Genomic DNA, 26,269 nt, shown 5'->3' on the forward strand with positions numbered 1-26,269 from the left:
GTACAATTTAAAAAATGCCGACAGACAATTTGTTTGTTCGACATGGTAGGACATTTTTGTGTTGGAAAAATATATTATGCGTGAAATGGCAGTGGAAATGTTGATATAATAACCATTATATCGAAGTAAACTTGGAGTCACATAATGATATGTTGTGAGGTCCTCCCACTACGACTTGGGAAACCATGCAGTTTATTAGGCTACAGATTAAATCAATGATGATTAACTTCACAGGGTAGTGAATGTGCAAGATGATGAGCTTGATGCTCCTTTCCAATAAATATTGAGGGTCATGTTCTGGTGACATGATGATCAATGCTTGGCTGCTGTTTGACAAATACAAATAAAATTGCTCTTATCCATAATAATCTCATAATGTAGTTAGCCTACCCACAGTATCTGTGAGGTGTTGGCTACAAGCGCATGTGACAACACCTCGCACATTTTGCTATATAACGTAATCGTTTTGTTGACAAAACCATCAGTAAAGATGGAAACCCATCTAACTTGTATTTTTCTTCTGGTACATGGGAATTTAACAGCAACGGTGTTTTTAATGTGCGTATGTCATCACGCACAGCTTTTATCCACAAAAAGTCTGTTTGATGGAAACACATATTTTGCATGAAAATCTGTCACAAATTGGATGGAAACCTAGCTACTTTCAACATGTTTGAACCTCTCCCTCTCTTTTTGTTACAGGTGGATTTGCCTGAGACGATTCCACTGCCAAACAGAACTATGATGAGTCGACCGGGGATGATGTCCATGTCCCAACCCGGTGCCCCTTGTCACCAGAACAGTAATCAAGAATACCAGGCTGCCGAGGACCTTCCAGGTGGTGGGGGAGAAGTTATTGATACCATCCACAGGGCAGCGATGGGCACGGCCAGCAAGAGCGCGTTTAATGTCATCACATCAACTGGTGCTAGCGGTACCTTCGCTTCTTCTGTTGTCGGCGAGCCTGTCGACCTCTCCCATGCGGTTAACTCTGTCATTCATGGCCCCCTTCGCTCATATCAGGAGCCAGTGCTAGAGCCCCGACACCAACCCAAGGTGGGTCGGCCACGCAAGAAGACCCCTGAAAGGAACAACAGCTTCTCTCCTGTTGCTATGGAAGCTCCTGCCAGATTCCGCTCGCCGCGACACGGAGCCCAGAGAAGACAATGGGATGGGCAGGCGGAGGGCCAGGAGCAGGCTGGTCTGTGGCGTAATGACGAGCTCCTCCAACCGCTTTCCTTAGCCCAGAGCAGAAACGGCACCTACCCAGAGAGGCCCAAAAGTCAGGCCCAGGTCCACTTTGGCCCTCAGGACCAAACAACACTGCACTTCCCCAGTGACTTGTATGCCCATATGAACGGCAACGGTAGGGTCCTCACCTCGGGAAGACTACATTCCAGACACCCCAGCCTGTCCCCTGGTTCTTCCTCTGTCCCACCAGAGGGCCTTTTTACCAAGGATTACAGCCACTACAACGAACATCTGAACGGCCAACTCAATGGGAACCACTATAATGGGCATTACAATGGGCACCTGAATGGGAGCCTGAGCGGCGAGGAAGACCTGAGGCCTGGGGACTCTCCTTCCTCCAGTGAGGGGCTCCCGCTCCACCACAGGCCCAGAACTCCGGCCCACTACCCGGGGGATCTACTCTGGGGCCAGGGCAAAGGCTTCCCTCCATGGCCAGGCAAGATTGGGAGCGAGGGGCACATGTACTCCCCTGGGATGGTGAATGACATGCAGGGAAAGGTGAGCTTGTTGTATACTCAGTGTTTTAGTGTCATCAATTATGATTGGTCACATGACTACATCAGATAAAGAAGTGGAGGTCTCTGCCACAATTCCAGCCTCAGTTTCAACACAATTTTACATTAAACCTTTGCTGCTAGTACTACTGTACACATTACCGTTGCAGTTTTTTTTATGGCAAAATAATGCTTTGAATAAGAGGGGAGTTTAAAAATGTGTAGGCACCAGGCATGGCAAGTCCCTGAAAGATTATATATTCCTCACGAAGAGCATGAGAGGGAGAGGGAAGATTTCCCACGGTGTTCTGCATTAAAAAACACCCCAATTCTGCCCTGCGACACTCTCAAAAGCCTTTGAGACGCCAAGGAATTAACATCAGGGTAAAACAGCATAATGGGTTTGACACCTTCCCAGAGGTCATTCTACCACCATTTTCACCTATCTGTCGATATCCATTGCTTGAATTTATTCACTGCCTACTGTGTTTTGTTCTTTTTTTTCTCGAGAGCTACTGTTCAGGAACTTCAGTGTGGGAATCCTTGGGGGAATGTACTTTATTAAATTTTTCCTGGATTTACCCATATTATTTAGGCTAACATTTGGCTAGGTGATATTTCAGTTTGGTTTCATGCCTTGCGTTTGACTGTGCAGATAATATGCAATAGTGGATGAATATCCATATCCATCCCTTTTACAAGCCTGTGTGGACAGCTATTTTAATGAATCGTTAAAAACGTTGTGTTCAGTAAATACAATTAAAAGCAGTTTGGAAGGATAGGACAAGATGCTGACTCTTTTTTTTATTTTTTTATTTATTTTTATTAGAAAATGATTGAATGCTCTTTGTCTTACCTGGCATTACAGTAACTTGCAAGTTAATCATTAGATAATAAAGCTTTATTGAATTTGAGTCATAATTATGAAATGTGAAATAAAGTAATTGATTGCTTTGACCGGAGTCATTCTGCAAACTCATTTAGAACTTCTGTTCTGTGGACAGGATAATGTACATTTAGAACTTCTGTTCTGTGGACAGGATAATGTACATTTAGAACTTCTGTTCTGTGGACAGGGTAATGTACATTTAGAACTTCTGTTCTGTGGACAGGGTAATGTGCTTTTGGTTTCACTTGGCTGTGTAATATGCCACTTAGATTAGTCATTCTTGCATACATTTTACGTATGGGTGGTCCCGGGAATCAAACTCAATACCCTGGCGTTACAAGCGCCATGCACTACCAACAGGTGATCCTTTGGTAATGTTTTGGTTTCATTCCCCCGGTGTTTGGTAATGTTGTTTCTACTTGCCTTCAGGTAGAGTCAGAGAAGTTCCAGAGGACACTAACAGAGGATCTGGACACACTACATAAAGCAAACAAGATAACTAGAAAGTAAATTACCCTAGATTAATATGCTATTATTCTTTATTCTGTCCCTGCACATTGTTTTTATCAGATGAAGGATGAGGATAAAGTAATACAAATATGTTCTCTTTCTTACAGTGGTCGAAAATGGAATAACCACCTAGAGGCTGCTATACAGGAGGCTATGTGTGAGCTGGATAAGATGACAGGCAATGTGAGTATTCCGATTTGGTTATTGTGTGTACTGTACACACCTCTTTAGAGATTACCTTTGGGTTCCCAAACGTGTGTGAGCCTCTCATTATGTCTACAGTCTATCTAAAGATGGTGTTCCAACCCCTCCCCCATTTCTTTGGTGCACCAGATATCACAGAGAGACAGACAAGTCAAGACCACTAAACCCAAGAGGAGGAAGATCTCCAGATGACAGTAAATGTGTGGACCCTTTGGTGTCCTGCTGGGTAGCGGTCCATCTAGCCAATGGGTCGTGTGTAGCCGATGTAGAATCGCTAGCCAGTGTGTGCAATAGTAGTGACCGTTGTCTTCTCTTTTGCATCAGCTTGGTACTTAGTCCAACTGGATTAGTGCTACAATCAGAGTCAACCCTCCCACCTTGACCACCACCAAGACACTGACAGTGAAGAAAGTACAAGAAAGGATGGAGGAACCTAGCTGCAAAATAATAGCTGTGATATATCCACAGCTAGCTTGTCCTTATGGAAAATGAGATTCTACATATAAGGAAATAGTTGGTCCAAATATTTCTGATGCATTTTAGATTATGCACATAGACAAAGGAAAACAGTACATTATTTTCAGTGGTTAATTGTATATATTGTTCAGTTTTATCATTGATGAGTTGACTTAATGCTAATGTCTTATGTACATATCAATACAAAACTATATCTGGTTCTCCAATGTTTTTATTTTTCACAAAACGGTGAGGCCAGAGATTTCATTTTTCAAAAGAAAAGCAGCATAAAGGAATTTCTATTACAGATCTATTGAAACATGCTGTTAAGCATTGAACAGCTGAAGGATTATAATGTTGAACTTCAACAGACACTATTCTCATTTGCATGCAGCCAGTAAGAATGATCTTGTCCTGCTAGGAAGGCATACATACAGTGTGTGTCCCAAGAAAAGGAAATTGGAAGACTTGAAGATAGACCCACAGTATATCCTTTATCTGAACATAGGACATGCAAATACTTTCTCTTTGTCTTACGTTTCCTTTTTCTTTGTTCTTGTTTTTATCCATGTTATCCAAGAAAAGAAAAAGCCATCAAGGGAAGGAGTCTGAAATATGCCTCTAAGTTACATTATTTGTACTCCCAAAGTAAAATTTATTTTCTCTGAATATTTTTGATAAACAGATTTCCTGTGTTATATCTGCAAAATGACTTTGACAGTATATGTTTGTTCATTTAAAAAAAAAAAAGTTATTGTAAAGTATAGACTAATTTCTGTGGTATACAGTACATGCATTCTGAAATGAAGTATTCAATAGCAACAGTTGTAATATACGGTTCTGCCACTAGTGTTTAATCTACAATTATGTTCATATTTAAATGGTGCAAAAAGTATTAAGCTGTTTATTTTCTCTATCAAATCATGTAATTGAGCATTTCTGTGTTTTACCCTTGAATGTGTCATTTCAAGGGTCAAAATGCCTTAATAGTAAGGACTGCACATTTACAGGCCAGAAGAGATCTGTAGTATACTCATTGGTTTCCTTTGCTCTGCAAAACCATTTTAAACGACCCAAGAAAGTATGAGTGAACTTTGATCCGAGCCTTATATCCAATGCTACAATCCCCAGCTGCCAAAGCTATGCCGTATCACAAGTTAGGACTTTAAGTTTCTATTATTTATCTTTTTAATATTCTATTGAATTAGTGGCCTTCATTTTGTTCATTTTCATTGTTTTTTGCTTTTGTACTTTATAATTTATTTATGAATCACATATTTATTTGTAGATATACATTGGTTACTTAGCAATAATACTAATGAGAGTTGTACGCTCTGAAAAGCCTTAGAGTATTATATATTTTTCTCTTAAAACAAATGAACAGCCTATATATGGATAAATATTCCATCAGTGGTTTATAAATATACATTTATATATTTGTGTTTATTTATGAAGTGTTCAATTTTGAACACTCAGTATGTGCATATAGTGTTCTTTTTTTCTTACTTGTGTCAACACTGAGTATATACCCACGGCCTGAAGAAATTGTAAAATGTTCATTTCACTTAATACCCTGACTCAGGAGGGGCACCTTCTGATTAGATCAGTCTTCTGATTAGATCAGTCTTCTGATTAGATCAGTTTTCTGATATGATCAGTCTTCTGATTTGAACAGTCTTGTGAAAATCTGAAATTGTAAAACTGACAAATGTACATGTTTGTCTAATTTTTATTATTTAACATACAATATCAAGTCATCTGTGTTCAATCCTAACAGAACAACCCGGCATCCTAAAATCTAATACTCGTTTTAAAACTTGGTAACCTAGCTATGTCATCAACATTATATGCATTCTGTTTATAATTATATTGCACTCTTAATCCTAAAATTGGGGGTATATGAAGAGAGCCCACCACTAGTCCATGGACAAAGTAAATGTTTATTTATGTCTTCCATTTCAAACTTGTTGTCCATTGTAGTGATCTTGAGTGATTGTGTTTAATGGAATAAATGTTTTGCCCTCCTTATTGAAACAAAATATATTCTAATATTGTTTTGGAATGAGTTATTTATTGAATGTGGTTTTAAATGTCATTTTTATGCTCTTTATTTCAAAACATATGGTAAAAGCTGAGTGGCCCACATTGTTTTTGATGGTTTTACAGTGGGAAAAGATTTTACATTTTTGTAAAGTATTTTAATTTTAAATGTGATATGCATTGTTGGTCAATTGGTAATGTAACAGTCACTTAGCACCAACATCAAAGTATCTTTTGTACTTATAGTTTTCAGTACATCTTTCTGAATAGATAACAGCTGTAGCATTTTCCTTTCCTGCTTCTCTAGCAGAAATGTTTTACATTTAGAAAAGTGTGCCTGAAATTACACGCAGTAAAAGGTGGCTATTATGCTTTGTTCAAAATCTTTTAATGGTGTTTGTTCGAAAGGGATTTACAAATTTGACAAAGTATTGCATTCATTTTGCAATAAAAAAAAGTATTCTATCAACTGTGGCTTACGTTGTTATATTGTACATGTATGTTATAGTCTCTTCCAGTCATTCCATCAAATTGCCCCCTTCAAGCTACTAACTTCAACCCACCTACCCTAAAACACATTTCCAAACTCATCTGTATATTATATTGCCAGTTTAAGTGTGAAAGACACAATAATATTAGATTTTGTATCAAAAGGATATGTTCTACACACTTAGGTGATCTGTCAATTCTTCGAGAACTACCCTCTAACTTTTGAAATTATTGGCAACATTTTTATTGAGCTTAACTCATACTGGGCTCAACTCTTGCAAAAGACATGGGAACCTGGAATCGGCCTACTTTAAGTGTACTAGTGTTTGGTGTAAGTGAACAATCCCCACAATTTTATGTTGTACGTGTTTTTCAATACAACTTAAAAGTAATACTTTACTCTACTAGGCAAATATAAAAGTGTGGAGTTTAATGACTTTTTCATACATGTTGTATGAGATGCGCGCGCAACACCAGGGCCCATGTTTTTCAGATGTCTCGCGCTGGCTGTCGGGATTGCTCAGGCGCTGTGGACATGTCCGCCATGTTTTTCATGGCACTGGGAGTGGATCACCCGAGAAAAATAGCTTCTAAATCCAGTTAAACTCGACCAGAAATGGCTTTTCGCATTTGATTTCGACCGAATGGTTACCAATGAATCCTACTATTGTGAAATCAACCGAGTCCCTTGTGGATTTATACCGATTTTCTTAGCGAATTCTGGCGGGATACATGTTTCGTTCGCGTTCTATGTGAGTGCGATAGGGGCAAACAATGAGTAAACTATCGTTCCGAGCGCGAGCGCTAGACGCCGCCAAACCTCTCCCCATATACCGCAACAAAGACCTTCCAGACCTAAATGACTGCGTTTCGATCAACCGGGCTGTGCCGCAGATGCCTACGGGGATGGAAAAAGAAGAAGAATCGGTAAGAAAATGTTTTAAATATAAAAATCTTAAAATGATTTAATGTGCACAGTAGTGCGATTGTATTCTTGATGTATTTACGCAACATTTTGTACGTTTGTTTATTTATGCTGAGGTCCCGTCATTTCACGCTCGTTGCGTAGCAAATCGTAGTCTTTACGCCATGTATACTCTCATAGCGTAAATGTCTAGGTTTGCTTATGATTGGTAGTGCTTTTTTCGACTATTGGCGTAAATGATTTTACGTACATTTTATTGGTGACTTGCGCAATGTTGCGATTGATAACAAACGTGCGTGCGGTGTAGTAACAAACTAAGCAAACTTGCCGTCAATGCTTTCTCATCCAACCTTTTTTTATAAACTCCGCAAAAAAAGGAAACGTCCTCTCACTGCCAACTGCGTTTATTTTCAGCAAACTTAACATGTGTAAATATTTGTATGAACATAAGAGTCAACAACTGAGACATACACTGGACAAATTCCACAGATATGCGACTAACAGAAATGGAATAATATGTCCCTGAACAAAGGGGAGGGGGTCAAAATCAAAAGTAACAGTCAGTATCTGGTGTGGCCACCAGCTGCATTAAGTACTGCAGTGCATCTCCACCTCGTGGACTGCACCAGATTTGCAAGTTCTTGCTGTGAGATGTTACCCCACTCCTCCACCAAGGCACCTGTAAGTTCCCAGACATTTCTGGGGGGAATTGCCCTCACCCTCTGATCCAACAGGTCCCAGATGTGCTCAATGGGATTGAGATCCAGGCTCTTTGTCTTGCTGGAAATCACGCACCTATACGATCAGTATGGTCGTGCTGGAGGGTCATGTCAGGATGAACCTACGGGAAGGGTACCACATGAGGGAGGAGGATGTAACGCACAATGACAACAAGCTCAGTCCGATGATGCTGTGACACACCTCCCCAGACCATGACGGACCCTCCAAATCGATCCCGCTGCAGAGTACAGACCTCATTGTAACGCTCATTCCTTTGACGATAGTCGCAAGTGAGACAAAACCGCACTTTGGCGAGGACCTGCCTTACAGGCAGCCCTCAGTCCAGCCTCTCAGCCTATTGCGAACAGTCGATGGAGGAATTGAGCGTTCCTGGTATAACTCGGGCAGTTGTTGTTGCCATCCTGTACCTGTCCCGCAGGTGGGTTGTTCGGATGTACCGATCCTGTGCAGGTGTTGTTACACGTGGTCTGCTACTGCGAGGACGACCAGCTGTCCGTCCTGTCTCCCTGTAGTGCTGTCTTAGGCGTCTCACAGTATGGACATTGCAATTTATTGCCCTGGTCACATCTGCAGTCCTCATGCCGCCTAAGATACGTCCATGCAGATGAGCAGGGTCCCTGGGCATCTTGCTTTTGGTGTTTTTCAGAGACTGTAGAAAGGCCTCTAAGTTTTCAGTTAAAACCAAATTCTTATTTACGATGACGACCTACGCTGGCCAAACCCGGACAGCGCCGGGCCAATTGTGCCCTATGGGACTCAATCACGGTCGGATGTGATGCAGCCTGGATTTGAACCAGGTACTGCAGTGATGCCTCTTGCACTGAGATGCAGTGTCTCAGATCACCGCGCCACTCGGGAGCCCCAGTGCCTACCGTCTGTAAGCTGTTAGTGTCTTTACGACCGTTCCATAAGTATATGTTCATTAATTGTTTATGGTTCATTGAACAAGCATGGGAAACAGTGTTTGAACCCTTTACAATGAAGATCTGTGAAGTTATTTGGATTTTTACGAATTATCTTTGAAAGACAGTGTCCTGAAAAAGGGTTGATATTTCTGAATTAACTAGTTAGCTCACTAGCTTACCAAATATAGTCCCTAGCTAGTTAACTTAGGGGTCAATGAGACTCTTTTCACTAAGAAAGTAATGTTAGCTAACGTACTACTACTAAGCAGGAGATGTGTGGGTGACAGATAGGAAGCCAAGGCGCCATAAATGAACCATGGCACATTTGTAGACCAATGTAGCTAGCTACTTCTCTTTGATCTGTATTATTGTTACATCGGTGCAGATTTAGTATTGCCTGAAATTAGTCCAACAGCACACAACCTTTCAAGTTGTTGCAGGAGGTTTCATCACCATACCGCTGCAAGCCGCTGTTGGTTTGCCTGTGCAGCCTATGAACCCATTCCATACAGGGTGTTATTTGCTGACGGTGTTATTTGCTGACTGTACAGCATATGAAAGGCATCCTTGCAAACATGGTAGTTTTTGATTGAAGATTAGATGTTAGTAGTGGCCAATTCCAAGGTAACAGAATGCTGCTGAGACTCAGATCTTTCACTTTAAAATGTATGCCAAACAAAAACCAATAATTGCAAAATTGAACAAACGGTGCAACTCAGCAAAAACACTACTTTTAAAAATGTCCACAACATTTAACAAACATTTTTTTTTTTACTTAAAGAACAGTGTAGATTCAAAGATTGGTAACAGAATGACAGCATAATCATTCTGTTAACAAACTTTGGATCTGCATTGGTTTTTGTTGGACATACGTTTTAAAGTTAAATCTAATTCTCAGCATCATTCTGTTACCATGTAATTGTCCTAGGTTTTTACTATTAAGTAAACACAGGATCAAGCTTTCTGCTCACTCTTCTTTCTACCTCTTCTTTCCCTTACTCCCTCTCTCAATGTCTCCTTCGCTCTTCCTCTCGCCCTCTAATACACTGTCTCTCTCTTTTTGTCTGAATTGTGCCAGTATAGGTTTTCTAAACATGTAAATCTTTCTCTCCCTCAGGAGCACCATCTCCAGAGGGCCATCTCTGCTCAGTCGGTTTTCAGGGAAAAGAAGGAGAACATGGTCATCCCGGTGCCGGAGGCGGAGAGCAACATCACTTACTACGACCGTCTCTATAAAGGAGAGCTCAGGATCCCCAAACAGCTCTTCCACATCCAGCGTGAGTAGCATTTTCTTGGCAGCAGCTTCTGTAGGCTACTCCCCCTCCCATCCAACTCTCACACACACTAGGGCTGGGTGGTATACCGTATTTTATGATATACCGGTATTGATGCAGGGACAGGTTTGGGATTTTACTTCTATACCGGTATTTGAATGTTTGTTAAATATGGTACTCCATGTGTAATGTCCATTTTTATAGTTTACTTCGCTACTTGAGTCATCGCTCTCTGCTCTTTCTCTCCATGCCACTTTCCTCACAGACCTAGCCACGCCCCCTGTCACGCAAGGAGCGTATTTGATGTTCCTCAACCATGAGACACTTGCTTTCAGTCTGCATGGTCAATGCAGCACATGCAACAATGTTGATGACAGTAATGCTGTTTTCACTTTGCTTCTTAATATAAATCCACTAGTGTTCTATAATGACACTATTAGTTTGTCTTTTCTTAGCAAGTTGCCCTAAATCTTGAGACACTAATTGTTAGCCGCTAATAGCTAGCTAGCTAATAAATGTACTGAGTAGGAGCAAACGTAGCTAGCTAATACAGCCTGATAATACCAGTGATGGTGTAGACCTAAGTCAACATGTTGTTTGTGCAACAGTATCTTCTAAATCAAAGAGAAATTATGCAAAGCTAGAATATGTTAGCTACATGAAGTAGCTAAGAGAGAACATGCAATGTAGCCAAAGCTTATATGTTCTCCTAGGAAACACTAATCAACACTTTAGTTCCTATCCTGTCACAACTCCTCCCTGGCTTTTTAATTCATTGTCATCTCAAACAACACTGTATTCAAAGTGCCCACTATTATATTCTAACTATAGAATTAGAATAGTAAGTCAAATCACAATTGCAACATTTGGTTAAAATAAGTCCTAGGTTATTTGCACATATTGTGCAGCCCTACGTGGCAGTGTGAACATTTTCAATTGAACAGTGGTGTAAAGTACTTAAGTAAATATACTTTCAAGTAGTAGTTTCTTTTTTTTTTGTATCTGTACTTGACTCTTTTTTTTGGACTACTTTTACTTCACACATTCCTAAAGAAAATACTGCAAATGTTCATTTTTTCCAAAAAGTTTATTTGTGTAAGAGAAATAGCTCCGTTTTGTTCATCACGTTTGGCTAAGAAAAAAAAACAAAAATGCAGTCAACACAACGCCAAACTTTTTCCCAAATTAGCTCCATAATATCGACAGAAACATGGCAAACGTTGTTTAGAATCAATCCTCAAGGTGTTTTTCACAATTCTATTAGATGAAAAATCATTCCTGGCAGTCGGTTTCTCATCAAAGGCAAACTGAAAAATACTGCAGATTACGCAATAATTGTGACGGAGGACACCAAGCGACCACCTGGTAGATGTAGTCTCTTATGGTCAATCTTCCAATGATATGCCTACAAATACGTCACAATGCTGCAGACACCTTGGGGAAAACGTGGAAAACGTAAGCTGACTCCTAGCTCCTCCACAGCCATATAAGGAGTCATTGAAATGAGGCGGTTTTAAAAAATGCGGCACTTCCTGATTGGTTTTTTATCTGGGTTTCGCCTGTAACATCAGTTCTGTGGCACTCACAGACAATATCTTTGCAGTTTTGGTAACGTCTAAGTGTTTTCTTTCCAAAGCTGTCAATTATATGCATAGTCGAGCATCTTTTCGTGACAAAATATCTTGTTTAAAACGGGAACGTTTTTCATCCAAAAATTAAAAGAGCAATATCTTTGCAGTTTTGGTAACGTCTAAGTGTTTTCTTTCCAAAGCTGTCAATTATATGCATAGTCGAGCATCTTTTCGTGACAAAATATCTTGTTTAAAACGGGAACGTTTTTCATCCAAAAATTAAAAGAGCGCCCCCTATATCGACGAAGTTAAACACATGCCTTGCTTGTAAATTATGTCCGAGTGTTGGCGTGTGCCCCTTTTCTATCCCCGTAAATATAAGAAAAAGAAAATGGTCCCATCTGGTTTGCTTTAATATAAGGAATTTGAAATTATTTACACTTTTACTTTTGATTCTTAAGTACATTTTATCAATTACATTTACTTTTGATACTTGAGTATATTTAAAACCAAATACTTTTTTAGACTTTTACTCAAGTAGTATGTTACTGGGTGACTTTCAATTTTACTTGAGGAATTTTCTATTAACTTATCTTCACTTTTACTCAAGTATGACAATTGGGTACTTTTTCCACCACTTCAATTGAGTGCAGGAAATGATAAGTGCTGAAATTTGTTTTGGTTGGGGTTGAATTGAACAGTATAAAACAATCAGAATGGAGAAAGACTAATTGAAATAATTTAGAATGTGTTGCCACCCTAGGATCACGTACTCCTCATAAAGCAAATGTAGAACTTTTATTTAAAAAAAACTAAAAATACTGTCAAATACCGTCCCATTTTTTAAAAAATACAGTGATATAATATCTTGGCCAAATTGCTCAGCCCTAACACACACATATTCACTCAGAGGACAACTGTTGACAAGCCATCAAATGGTTTCTGAAATGTCACTTGCCAAATCTGAATATGGAATCTTTGAGCAGCCCATCAAGCTACCACATCTTTGGCTGTCTGACTGCAGAGGTTGTAGAGCAGGGGCAACCAAACTGGGACAAAGTTTGGTTTGGCCCACCAGAAGGTTCCGATTGTATTTATTTAATTATTATATCTTTCTATGAAATTCATCGGGGTCTCAACTTATTGTTGAGAATTAGAAAAGTAGAATAGTGCATCTGCAGTGTTCCACTTATGTCAGTCACTCAATTAGCCCATGTCAGCTAAAATAAATGTAATTGCTAAATAAGGTAATCTAGCCAGCTATCTAAACCTTGTAGTAATCATCACCAAATTACCTACCGGGCACGCAGGGCAATATGTCCAAGGGCCCCACATTGATCTTGTTAGTCATTCTCACTCAGATATCATGTGAACAGGGCATAAGTCATGGCAAAATGTGTACAATTGCAGGAAATTAACTTTAAAAATGAAAAAGTTTCTCTGCCCCATGGTAAAATGTGTATAATGGAAGGAAATGACCAGGTGAAACTACAAAAAAAATATCCACTGCCAAGAGGGGATTACTAAAAATATTTTTGTGAGGTGGGTGGGCCCCCCAACCTTATCTCACTTGGGGCTCCCCAAAACGGTGTAGGCACTTCTGCCTTACATTTACATTTTAGTCATTTAGCATATGCTCTTATCCAGTAGTGAGTGCATATTTATTTTTACTTTTTTGTACTTGTCCCCTGTGGGAATCAAACCCACAGCCCTGGTGTTGCAAGTTCCATGCTTCCCTAATGTTTTCCTGAACTTTCTAATACCTTTTCTGATGCATTTCAGTGACTTACTGCTGCAAATACAAATAGTTACCTTTCCCATATTTTAAGTTATTTGAAACATTGAAGTTATTAGCCTTATGGGTTCATTTAAATAAAAAAATATCCATCTTTAATACTGGTAATTAGAATGTTGTGTCAAGTTACAGTGCATTTGGAAAGTATTCAGACCCCTTCACTTTTTCCACATTTTGTTACATTACTCTTATTCTAAAAATGATTAAATTATTTTGTTCCCTCATCAATTTACACACAATACCCCATAATGACAAAGCGAAAACAGTTTGTAAGATATTTATTTTAGCAAGAAAATGTAAATAAACAAAAAATAAATAAAATAAACAAATACCTTATAAGGTATTTGTAATACAAGTATTCAGCCATGAGGTTGAAGGAATTGTCCGTAGAGCTCCGAGACAGGGTTGTCGAGCCACAGATCTGGGGAAAGGTACCAAAAAATGTCTGCAGCATTGAAGTTCGCCAAGAAAAGTTTGGAAGCAGTTTGGAACCACCAAGACTAACTAGTGCTGGCCGCCCGGAATCGGGGGGGAGAAGGGCCTTGGTCAGGGCGGTGACTAAAAACTCGATGGTCACTCTGACAGAGCTGTGGAGATGAGAGACTGTTCCAGAAGGACGACCATCTCTGCAGCACTTCACCAATCAGGCCTTTATGGTAGAGTGGCCAGACGGAAGCCACTCCTCAGTAAAAGGCACCTGACAGCCCGCTTGGAGTTTACCAAAAGTACTCTTAAACCATGAGAAACAAGATTCTCTAGTCTGATGAAACCAAGATTTAACTATTTTGCCTGAGTGCCAAGTGTCACGCCTGGAGGAAACCTGGTATCATCCCTACGGTGAAGCGTGGTGTTGGCAGTATCATGCCTGGGAGACTAGTCAGGTTTGAGGGAAAGATTAACTAACTGAGCAAAGTAGAGAGAGTTCTTTGAATACTTAAGTAAATGTGATATTTAAGTTTATTTAAAAAATTAACTGTTTTTGCTTTGTAATTATGGGGTGTTGTGTTTGAGAAAGAATAAATGCATCTATTTTAGAATAAAGCGGTAACGTAACAAAATTAAGGGGTCTGAATATTTTAAATGGCTAGAATTGGGTTGTTTGAAGTGTGATTTTTTTTTTGGGGGGGGCCCCACCAAGCCCAAAGGTTTGAGCCCCCTGTTATAGAGCAATTGATGTAAGTTGTTAACAAATCACTTTCACAAGGTGAAATCTGTCCTTAGCCAACCAGCTGTAATCGATTAGAGGACCTACACTAATGAATTTGCACCAAAGAAGACCTTTTTTCTGACCTAATCTCATCCTCTCTTCCTCTCATAGCCCTGGGTCTGGATAATGAGCAGCCAGACTATGACATGGACTCAGAGGATGAGACTCTCCTCAACAGGCTCAACCGCAAGATGGAGATCAAACCCATACAGTTTGAGACCATGGTAGACAGGTTGGAGAAAGCCAGCACAAACCAGGTAACATAACACCCTCCATCTAGACCAGCAGCAGTTATCAAGAGAGCTTCTCTGTGCTAATAGAAGATTTACCGTTTTAATGCCAGAGGGTCTGGATGTAATGTTGCTTTAAGAGGCTTTGCTCTGGAAAATAATCACAGGAACACTGTAATAAACTAAACTTCCCTCTCTGTTTGCTCACAGCTGGTCACTATCACAGAGGCCAAACTGCTACTGAACGAGGATGACTACCTCCTGAAGTCAGTGTACGACTACTGGGTGAGGAAGAGGAAGAACTGCCAAGGCCCGTCACTCATCCCCCTCATCAAGCAGGAGAAGAGAGACGGCTCCACCAATAACGACGCCTATGTGGCCTTCAGACGGCGCACAGAGAAGATGCAGACCAGGAAGGTGAGAAAGGAGAATCACATGGCTTGGTGGCTTGGACTGAAAGTGTGTCCTCTCACACTTCGATTAGACGCAGTTTCAGTATTGGGCAATAATTATCTATTCTTTCAAGGTTTGAAGCCTTGCACAATTTAATTTATCATTGTGTTGGAAGTAATTTGTTTCATGTTAGTCCCGTTTTACATTTGACATATTTAGCAGATGCTCTTATCCAGAGTGATTTGCAGGCGCAATTAGGGTTAAGTGTCTTGCTCAGGGGCACAACGATTTTCACCTAGTCGGCTCGGGGATTCGATTCAGTGACCTTTTGGTTACTGGCCCAATGATCTTAACTGCTATACGCCCCATTGATGTGCTCTCCAAGAATTTGATTGAATATCTCTATACCCTAACTCAGTCAGGAACTCTGCAGACCTACTAACCTGCAGGCATTTTGTGTACCATGCATGCAATTTGAGGTCAAAGTACACCGGTACAAAAAACTTCCCAGAAATAGGCAAAAATAGGCTTTGAGTTGGCACATAGTGGAGCTGAGCCAATCAGAGAACTTGCGCGAGGAGAAAAAAAGTTGTCCCGTAGTCTTAGTACTGTTTTTCTCCCTCGAGCTTGATGGCAGCTCTCCACTTCATCTGTTGATACAACGGATGTGTGGGGAAATGGAGAACAAACTGTTTGCTCGATATATGTTCCAAAATTGTATGTGTTGGTTAAGCACAACCACTACTATTTAATTGTTAGCTCCTTAGCTAAGGTGTCATTAAGACAAAGGTAGTTAGCTCCATAGTCAATTAGGCGAGAACACTTTCTTGCCCGCACAAGCTTTGATCTAAGCAACGGTAGAAGGCACGACCGCATTGACGAGCAAGGAAGCGTGCAGTGTTGCGGTGGTTCATTGTGCGTCACTGCGTGCATGGAAACACATGGCAGAGAGCTGTTCCGCTAAAACTGTCCTTCACTGAAAGTTATTTTAGACTGTTAAAGATTAGTAGGCCTATCTTAATTAATCAGCTCTTGATCTGTCCTCTTGATATAGCTGCATGTCAACAGTATTAGCCTGCTAATGATGTGATAATAGTCAGTTCACCAATGACAACAAAACATGTTGACTGAATAGTAGTCAGACCTGATGGATGAGGTCAGGGATGGAGATCTGAAACCAGCTCATATAGGCCTAGTTCAGTTGTTTCATATTCCAGATAGCCTAAAGTAAGTGCATTGCACCCTGTAATTTGATTATTCTGAATTTTTAATTCAGGCCAGTTTACATTTTCACTAGACTCATTCCCCCCAAATTTCACCTAGAAAGTGTGTAGTGTTTAGTGTTTTTTATTTAACTAGGCAAGTCAGTTAAGAACAAATTCTTATTTTCAATGACGGCCTAGGAACAGTGAGTTAACTGCCTGTTCAGGGGCAGAACGACAGATTCGTGTGTGCCGGTGGTACTCTTAAATTCTTTACGGTTGGCAAGTCTGCCTCTGTGTCGGCTTGATGATCCTGAGGGTATGTATAGTTGTTTGACCGTGTCTCTCTCTTGTTCAGAACCGTAAGAATGACGAGGCGTCCTATGAAAAGATGCTGAAGCTCCGGAGGGAGTTCAGCCGCACGGTCACCATCCTGGAGATGATAAAGAGGAGGGAGAAGAGCAAGAGAGAGCTGCTGCACCTCACACTGGAGGTGGTGGAGAAAAGGTGAGCCTTAAAAGCATCGGGGGGAGGATTAGAGGGATGGTAGCCAGTATGTGTGTTAGATTGTTTGCCCTGTTTCTTATGTGTGTGATTGTAGCCAGTGCCTTATTAGTGTTACATGGTGTAACCCAGCAGGGTTTCCTGTGTCAGAGCAGATTAGAGGTCATGCTGAGTGATATAATTTATTTATTTTAACAAGGCAAGTCAGTTAAGAACAAATTCTTATTTACAATGCCGGCCTACCCCGGCCAAATCCTAACCCGGACGCCACTGGGCCAATTGTGCGCCTCCCTGTGGGAACTCCCAATCACGGCCGTTTGTGATACAGCCTGGAATTGAACCAGTTTTGTAATGACGACTATAGCACTGAGATGCAGTGCCTTAGACGGCTGCGCCACTCAGGAGCCCTATATTGCAGTACTCATTTAGTTTCTAACACTGTAACATACTTCTTCTAGTCCTGGTGCTAAAAGAGAACAGCCTGTCCTTACATGTTGTTGATGAGTACTGTCAGTCAATATGAATGATGGACAAATTACTGCAAATTGCTGCCTTTTTTCCCGCCCTTCTGTCTTTTTTTACCCTGTACAGTGGCTTGTGAAAGTATTCACCCCCTTGGCATTTTTCCTATTTTGTTGCCTTACAACCCCCTCCCCCAATTTTTTTTTTTACATTCCGGGTTGTATCATTTGATTTACACAACATGCCTACCACTTTGAAGATGAAAAATATTTTTTGTTAATCAAACAAGAAATAAGACAAACTGAACTTGGAGTGTGCGTAACTATTCCCCCCCCCCCCCCCCCCGAAGTCAATACTTTGTAGAGACACCTTTTGCAGCATTTACAGCTGCAAGTCTCTTGTGGTACATCTCTATAAGCTTGGCACATCTAGCCACTGGGATTTTTTTTCCCATTCTTCAAGGCAAAACTGCTCCTGCTCCTTCAAGTTGGATGTGTTCCGCTGGTGTACAGCAATCTTTAAATCATACCACAGATTGAGGTCTAGGCTTTGACTAGGCCATTCCAAGACATTTAAATGTTTCCCCTTAAACCATTCAAGTGTTGCTTTAGCAATATGCTTAGGGTTATTGTCCTGCTGAACCTCCATCCCAGTCTCAAATCTCTGGAAGACTGAAACAGTTTTCCCCTCAAGAATTTCCCCATCCATCATTCCTTCAATTCTGACCAGTTTCCCAGTCCATGACAATGAAAAACATCCCCAAGGCATGATGCTGCCACCACCATACTTCAATGTGGGGATGATGTCCTTGGGGTGATGAGGTGTTGGGTTCATACCAGAAATAGTGTTTGCCTTGATGGCCAAAAAGCAGGTTTGTAGTGCAATATTCTTTCAATTTTTTAATATTGGATTTAATGTTGCCTGTGGGATGTTTTTTTTATAACCCAACCCTGATCTTTACTTCTCCACAACTTTGTCCCTGACCTGTTTGGTGAGCTCCTTGGTCTACATGGTGCCCCTTGCTTGGTGGTGCCCCTTGCTTGGTGGTGCCCCTTGCTTGGTGGTGCCCCTTGCTTGGTGGTGCCCCTTGCTTGGTGGTGTTGCAGACTCTGGGGCCTTTCAGAACAGGTGTATATATATATTGAGATCATGTGACAGATCCTGTGACACTTAGATTGCACACAGGTGGACTTTACTTAACTAATTATGTGACTTCTGAAGGTAATTGGTTGCATGGGGCTTCATAGCAAAGGGGGTGAATACATACTCACGCACAACTTTTCCATATTTTTTATTTTTTTGAAACAAGTTTATTTTATTTCACTTCACCAATTTAAACTTTTGTGTATTACATGAAATTCAAATATCAATCTATTTAAATTACACATTGTAATGCAACAAAATAGGAAAAACGCCAAGGGTGATGAATACTTTTGCAAGGCACTGAATGAATGTTCCTATTATTTGTCTGTTTCCATGTAGATATCAGATGGGTGACTTTACGGGTGAAGTCCTCAGTGAGGTGACGGCCCCTCTGGCTGAGAAGCCCGTCTACACTGCTCCAATCACTCTAACGAACGGGAACCGCCATAACCATAAAGCTGAGATCAAGGTAATATAAGGGCATATATCAACCATAACTTTACCTCTACTTTTACCTGATGTTTTTACGTTTGACATTGAAGCAGTTCAGAAGAGGGGATGCTGCAGGATGCACCGGCAGCACACTGATTACATTTAAAGAACTTGAATACAGCAATGACCTCTTTTCACTCTGAACATTTTACTTTGAATAAATCTGGTCTCTGGCTCTTGACACTTCACAACTTCTAATTCCATGATCTTTCTCTTTCAGACGCACAAGTCTGGTAGTCTCCAGCACCATGGGCACCACCACGTCTCGGTGAAGGACGAGGATCCCTTTGACTTTGTCAGACCAAAGAAGAAGTACGCCAGGCGGGACCCCCTGTGCCGCCCTGGCAGGCCCACCAAGCGCCAGCACATCGTTAACAAGGCTGATATTAAACAGTATGACTTCCACAGCTCTGGAGAGGAGGAGGAGGACTACCCACTGGTCAGTACCTCTGACAACAGGGTCCTGATGACAGTTTCATGGTGAAGTTCATACATTGTCTTAATTGGTTTGTGAGCAAGTATGTATTTTGAAGTCTTGTTTTTTTTGTCTCTTTCAGTCTCCACCATCAGAACCAGATGAGGAGAATGATCCAGATGGTGCATTTGCCTTCAGAAGGAAAGCAGGCTGTCATTACCTTGCTGTGAGTCTCACTGCAATCAGAAAGAAGTGCAATTAAAATATATTCTCTCACATTCAGTTCCGATTCCACACATCATTACAGGGGAGCATTTGCTTCCAGAAATCTGCATTTTCAAAACGTAGACCATGAAAGAAATCTGCATCTTAAACAATTTAGTTTGCGTTTTATACCATTTCACCTGCGTTTTATATTGAAAGTCAATAATGGCCGTGGCCGAATCCCCCTAATAGTTTATGACATACTTAAACTGCATACTATGTGCTCATCGCCGCATTCTATTTAGCATGTACCGTTGAGTCGAAAGTATGCTGTATGCCACGGCCGCAACGCAGATACGACTCCTGGCTTGCTGAGTAGGTGGTGCGGGCCTGTGTGCGGGGTGGTTTTTCCAAATTCAACAGACATGCATCACATTAACCAGCCTGATAATCTAATTGGAAATTAGCTATTTTCTTTCAACTCTGATTAGAATAAGAATGGAGTTATAGGCCTATTTAGGTTGGTTACAGGCAGACTTGGCCTATACCCTGGCCCATATAACCAGGTAGGCTAGTTGAGAACAAGTTCTCATTTATAACTGCGACCTGGCCAAGATACAGCAAAGCAGTGCGACACAAACAACTCAGTTACACATGGAATGGACAAACATACTGTCAATAACACAATAGAAAAGGTCTATATAAAAAAGGACTGACGATGGAACCAAATGATCGGTTTCTATTTCAACATATTTATTAGTGAAACCAAAGTTCTGTAACATTTATACATTAAATCAAATAGCCTAATACACACACAATTTTCAAATCAAAAGGCTAAATTGAGAAGTGCAACTGAAGCACAAAATGATTCCTTTTGCATTTGTGATTTGGAGCAAACTGAATCTGAGCAGAATTTACAATAAGAAGCATTTTAGCATTTATTTTCTACATGAAAATGCAAAATCCTGTGTTAACACTGTTATTGGTCTGTGGTAATATTGTGGTATTGGGTCTAGTCTGTTGGTAAGATGGTATTTGGACCTGTCTGTATGATACTGTGCTATAGGTAGCCTAAATGAGGAACTGTTTCCTCTGCCTGTCTTTACAGCCCATTGTGGACCAGAGCTCTGGCCTTCTGTGGGATCACCCTGAGCTAGCAGGGCTGGATGCCCTGCGCCACCGTCACTCCCTTACTGCCCTCTCTGTACCCCAACGCTGTGTGGGACTGGCACGCAGGAGGGTGGGGCGAGGTGGCAGGTAACCAACTCCTCTTATCATCCACCTATCTATCTCCTTTTTGGTTAGGTATTCTGTTGTTTTATTAAGGGCCATTGATACATGTTAACTCGCATTGTGATTTCTCTGAATGAAATCTGATTGAATTGTCACTAAGATTCCACAAATTCCCCCTCTCCTCAGGATCCTGTTGGATCGGGCTTCATCAGACCTGGACATCGCATTAAAGCAGCTGGACTCAGCCGTCGCCACATCCTCCCCCTTCACCAGGCCTTGTGCTCCAGACCTTACTGATCCCTGGCCCTCCTCACAGAACCACAGAACTATGCCTGGCTCTGCCTCGTCACTGGCAGACATTGTGAGCAACATCCAGGCTCTGAGGTGGCGCTGTTTCAGACCTAGGCCCACCCAGGGTGACGGCAGTGGTGACACGAGGACGGGCAGATCTTCCATGGATACCACGTTGTCTGGAGGGCTGTTGGTTCACTCCAAGAGAAGTGGCAAAGGTAAGCTCCTCCTCAACCCCACCCCATGGTGATTCTAAAGTCCACCCCTCCGTTTCTATCTCACAACAGCCTCTGCATTTATATGTTGGAACCAAGCCAGTCCCAAACATAATTTAACTGTATAGGCCTAGTTTCCATGTTGGCTGTATTTTTTAATTGTACTGCTTATGGAACACATTTGGTTCTCCATTGAAAATAGGCAGGTCAGATGGGGTTTGTTTGTATTTGGTGGGTTTTTTTTCCTCGTCGGCCCCCTGGTTGCAGGCTGTCATCTCGTTTCTCAACAATAACTGTTCTCAGGACTGTCAGCAAGTGTTGATTCATAACTCCCAGTCAGACATGATTTGTGCAGGGAAGTGGAAAGGCTGCCACTGAACCGTAGACTGTTAGGGGGGGGTTGCACTTCAAGGAACTTCCAGTCAATCAGTTGTGGCCTTCACTCACTCCTGGCTGCATTTTCTGCCACTAGGACCCCTAGTGTTAGGGAGTGGTAACCCAGGCAGTCTTTATCTCCTCGCCATATTTTCCTCCCTTCAAAGATTACTACAGTTCTCCATCTGCTCATCTTCCCTCCCTCTTTGCTGTGTACTTTCCCCCTCTCTGTCTCTTTCTTTCTCTTTCGCTCTCTATCTCTCTCTGTGTCTGTGTCTGTCTGATGGTCTTGTCCCTATTCTCCTGTACTGACAGGAGGCATCACAGAGGAGCAGTACCAGGTCCATCAGCAGGCTCTGGCCCAGATGCAGAAACAGCAGCTGAAAGCTGCTCCTCCCCAGCAGCATTCCTCACTGTCAGAGCGACAAAACACACAAGTACACACACCGTCTTTCACCTCTTCAAAGATAACTGTATATACACAGAATTCCTAATGACTTCGGTCCAGTTGGTGGGGCAGAAAACATTGTCATATCCATTTATATGTTGGTAGGTTTCTAACAGCTCAGTGTATGTATGTTTTGATGTATGTTATGGCAGTGTTAGATTCTAAAGACTACTAATATTATGTTGTAGACTTCTGGCTCCACTGATTGCATCATATCGAAGACTCTGGACTCAGCTAGCGCCCATTTTGCGGCATCAGCTGTCATCAGTGCATCAGGCCAGGTCAACAATGAGAACAAATCACACAATACCAGCGTCAATGGGGTCGTCCAGACTTTGGGTGAGCTTTGGATGAACATGTTGTCTGGATTAGAATGTCATACATTTTAAATCTATGGACTTTTCTTGGATATTCTATTGTAGTTGGGTACCATAGTGGAGGCAAATATTGGAGGAATTAAAAAATACTTCTTGTTTCTGATCGGGGGATGCTAAATGACCATCCCACCTCATTAATTTACATGTAAGGTATGTGCTTATTCAGGTATTAGGCCTACTCAGGTTTGACGGTGTCATATCACCTCTCCTGCAGGGACCTCCAGACCTCTTCACTCCACCAGCACATCCCAGAGCGGCACAGGGTTGGACAGGTCAGGTCTTACCTCCTCCAGCGGAGGCCCTCTGCTACCTGCCCACTCCACCACCTCCTCGCCTCAGTCTCTGCCCAACCACCGAGGCCACGGCAGTGCTGTCTCCCCTGCCCATCACCACCACAACGCCAGACCCTCTGCCCCCTCGCCGTCTGCCTTAAAGCTGGCCACCGTGGCTGCCAGCAGCCTGGACCGTGTGGCCATGGTGACGCCCGCCTCTGCCATCGGCAGCATGGCCAGGTAAGACCAGAATACATTTTAGTTGTATGTATTTTAGTATGTCCATAACTTCTGCCTCAACACACCAGAATATATATCCGTATGTTCATTACTTCTGACCTGTCCAGCAATTACTAGATTCTTAATTTCTTGTTTTTATTTTATTTAGAATGGCTGATAAACATTTGTTTTCATTTTCCAGGCATATGTATCTGCATAATGAATTACTATAGTTATTCATTTTTGTAGGGATACTCACGAACCTGAGAGACATACTTTGAACGGCATATCAGAGACCACAGTACCAATGGAGGTGACATAACCCCCTCCCTTCCTCCTCCCTCATCGCCATTCTGCTCAGACCGGTGAATGTGACAAACAGAACGCAAGCTCCAGCCCCAGCCACCAGAGGGCACGCGTATACAAGGACCTATACAGAATCGAGCATATCAAAAAAATTATAACGTGTCAATATTATAAATGTACATTTTGTAAATTGGGAATATCACTACCTTGTAAGATAGTATATTTGTATCATTAGTATGTTTTCTTTTTTTCTGTTACGTGAATTCTAGTAAATTTGACATCATGCTTTTGCACTTGAAAAATGCAAACAATATATAGTACATGTAAAAATGCAAAAAATGTTTGTTGGGATCATGAGCATGAACCACGGATCCTGTATCACTCATTTTACCACTATTTATGTTGCAATGTTTACATTTTTGTATCTCTACAGACGAAACAAATCAGCAAAATATGGATATCGGTCTTGCTAGTATATTTGGTTCTTGTGCTTTTTTTCTAAAGATGGGAAATGAGCCTGATTTTGATTTGGTTTCACAAATTGAATAGTTATGGTCTTTTGTAAGTAGATTAGCAGTGGCATTTTTTTCCCCTTCAGACAAGTATTTTCTGTTACTTTGTCAGTTGTAACAGGAATTGATTGTCTTTTTAATTTTTTATTCTGTTTTCTTTTCCTTTTTCATTCAATGCCGAATTTTCCAAAACAATGAAGAAATCTTAAAAATGAGCCATTCTCCATACAAACCTATTTATTTACATTTAAATCCAAATGACAAATAAATGCATCCTAAAATCAATCTGCAGATGTAAAGCAAGAATTTTTAATAATATATTTGCCTTTTTTAAACGGGTAGGGAGTTTAAGCCAATGAACAGTACACAGGAATATTACCATTCTATCTGTTATGTATTGCGCTGTATAATCTTGCACATTACTTGGCAACTCTTTGAACGACTACCCCTTTGGATTGGGGGGTGCACATCAATATTTTGGGGTATTTTTTTTCTTCTTTGGTCAAGGGGCAAGTAACATGTTGAAACAATGTCTGATGGTCAGTGATTGACCTCCCCTGTAGATTATGTAGTTGATGTAGTGATGTCCTGTAGAGATATTAGAAACATGTTTAGATAATTAGTAATGCCTAGTGTTCATGCACTATTTCTTCAGACATACATTTTTCCCTGTTACTTGTTCTTGGAGTGTTTCAGAAGGAAATGCTGGGAAATAAATATATCTATACATATCAGTATAACAACTCTCTTTCCTTTGGTTTATGCCATTTCTTCACCACTCTTATTTTACAGTGAGTTACAGTACCAGTCAAATGTTGAGACACACCTACACATTCCATGGTTTTTCTTTATTTTTTACTATTTTCTACATTGTATAATAATGAAGACATCAAAACTATGAAATAGCACATGGAATCACGTAGTAACCAAAAAAGTGTTAAACAAATGAAAATATATTTGAGATTCTTCAAAGTAGCCACCCTTTGCTTTGATGACAGCTTTGCACGCTCTTGGCATTCTCTCAACCAGCTTCATGTGGTAGTTACCTGGAATGCGTTTATATTAACAGGTGTGCCATGTTAAGTTGATTTGTGGATTTCTTTCCTTAATGCTTTTGATCCAATCAGTTGTTGTGACAAGTAGGGGTGGTATACAGAAGATAGCCCTATTTGGTAAAAGACCAAATCCATATTAGGGTAAGAACAGCTCAAATAAGCAAAGAGAAATGACAGTCCATCATTACTTTAAGACATGAAGGTCAGTCAATCTGGAAAATGTCCAGAACTTTGAAAGTTTCTTCAAGTGCAGACCCAGAGTTACCTCTGCTGCAGAGGATAAGTTCATTTGAGTTACAAGCCTCAGAAATTGCAGCCCAAATAAATGCTTCATAGAGTTCGAGTAACAGACAGATATCAAAATCAACTGCTCAGAGGAGACTGCGTGAATCAGGCATTCATGGTCGAATTGCTGCAAAGAAACCACTACTAAAGGACACCAATAATAAGAGACTTGCTTGGGCCAAGAAACACAAGCAATGGACATTAGACTGGTGGAAATCTTTCCTTTGGTCTGATGAGTCCAAATTTGGACCACTGTCTTTGTGAGATTCAGAGTAGGTGAACGGATAATCTCTGCATGTGTGATTCCCACCATGAAGAATGAACGATTTGGTGTGGGGCTGGTGACGCTGGGATTTATTTTGAATTCACGGCACACTTAACCAGCATGGCAACCACAGCATTCTGCAGTGATACGCCATCCCATCCGGTTTGTGCTATCATTGGTTTTTCAACAGGACAATGACCCAAAACCACCTCCAGGCTGTGTAAGGACTATTTGACCAAGGAGAGTGATGGAGTGCTGCATCAGATGACTTGGCCTCCACAATCACCTGACCTCAACCCAATTGAGATGGTTTGGGATGAGTTGGGACTGCAGGGTGAAGGAAAAGCAGCGAACAAGTGCTCAGCATATTTGGGTAATCCTTCATGACTGTTGGAAAAGCATTCCTCATGAATCTGGTTGAGAGAATGTCAAGAGTGCAAAGCTGTCATCAAGGCAAAGGGCAGCTACTTTGAAGAATCTCACATTTAAAATATATTTGGATTTGTTTCACACTTTTTTGGTCACTACATGATTCCATATGTGTAATTTCATAGTTTTGATGTATTCACTATTCTACAATGTAAAAAATAGTACAAATAAAGAAAACCCTTGAATGAGTA

At 41.1% G+C, this 26,269-nt stretch overlaps 2 protein-coding genes across 13 annotated transcripts in view; both read left to right on the plus strand.

Moving 5' to 3' along the window:
* The window catches only part of LOC110520187 (methyl-CpG-binding domain protein 5), a 60,455-nt gene extending 54,142 nt beyond the window's left edge, over positions 1-6,313 (plus strand). For 4 of the 9 annotated variants that reach the window (XR_016494765.1, XR_016494764.1, XM_021597331.3 and 1 more), the window contains 4 exons: positions 703-1,749; positions 3,064-3,140; positions 3,252-3,327; positions 3,478-6,313. Coding sequence is in view for 5 of the 9 variants with exons in the window: in XM_021597331.3 (XP_021453006.3) it covers positions 703-1,749; positions 3,064-3,140; positions 3,252-3,327; positions 3,478-3,540 (1,263 nt within the window). In the remaining 4 variants the exon portion in view is untranslated. The remainder of the gene's footprint in view (positions 1-702; positions 1,750-3,063; positions 3,141-3,251; positions 3,328-3,477) is intronic. The other 5 variants (XR_016494766.1, XM_021597333.3, XM_036974572.2 and 2 more) reach the window with 4 other exon arrangements.
* Positions 6,314-6,815: 502 nt separating this feature from the next.
* On the plus strand, positions 6,816-24,781 carry LOC110520189 (enhancer of polycomb homolog 2). Of its 4 annotated transcripts, none has more exons than XM_021597335.3 (14): positions 6,816-7,260; positions 10,022-10,181; positions 14,863-15,008; positions 15,192-15,398; positions 16,935-17,083; positions 19,025-19,154; positions 19,398-19,616; positions 19,735-19,818; positions 20,905-21,053; positions 21,216-21,538; positions 22,226-22,347; positions 22,547-22,697; positions 22,950-23,247; positions 23,476-24,781. In XM_021597335.3, exons 1-14 carry the CDS (start codon positions 7,108-7,110, stop codon positions 23,546-23,548), a joined length of 2,364 nt encoding a protein of 787 aa, XP_021453010.1. In that variant the 5' UTR covers positions 6,816-7,107; the 3' UTR covers positions 23,549-24,781. The 4 variants fall into 4 exon arrangements, 2 of the variants coding, with proteins under 2 accessions (XP_021453010.1, XP_021453011.1); XR_016494768.1 differs by having other exon boundaries at positions 6,845-7,260; positions 22,902-23,247; positions 23,429-24,781; XR_016494767.1 differs by having other exon boundaries at positions 6,845-7,260; positions 22,902-23,247.
* The last annotated feature ends 1,488 nt before the right edge of the window (positions 24,782-26,269 follow it).

The sequence above is a fragment of the Oncorhynchus mykiss genome, chromosome 3, assembly GCF_057628025.1.
Source record: "Oncorhynchus mykiss isolate SJ-2025 chromosome 3, ASM5762802v1, whole genome shotgun sequence".
In the NCBI taxonomy this organism is placed as follows: Eukaryota; Metazoa; Chordata; class Actinopteri; order Salmoniformes; family Salmonidae; genus Oncorhynchus; species Oncorhynchus mykiss.

What these genes read in the sequence shown, in the direction of transcription:
- LOC110520189 (XM_021597335.3), top strand. Translation starts at nt 7,108, where the DNA reads ATGAGTAAACTATCGTTCCGAGCGCGAGCGCTAGACGCCGCCAAACCT. An exon ending in ACAGCTCTTCCACATCCAGC is followed by an intron (nt 10,182 to 14,862) that starts GTGAGTAGCATT and finishes TTCCTCTCATAG; the next exon opens with CCCTGGGTCTGGATAATGAG. An exon ending in CTCCAAGAGAAGTGGCAAAG is followed by an intron (nt 21,539 to 22,225) that starts GTAAGCTCCTCC and finishes CTGTACTGACAG; the next exon opens with GAGGCATCACAGAGGAGCAG.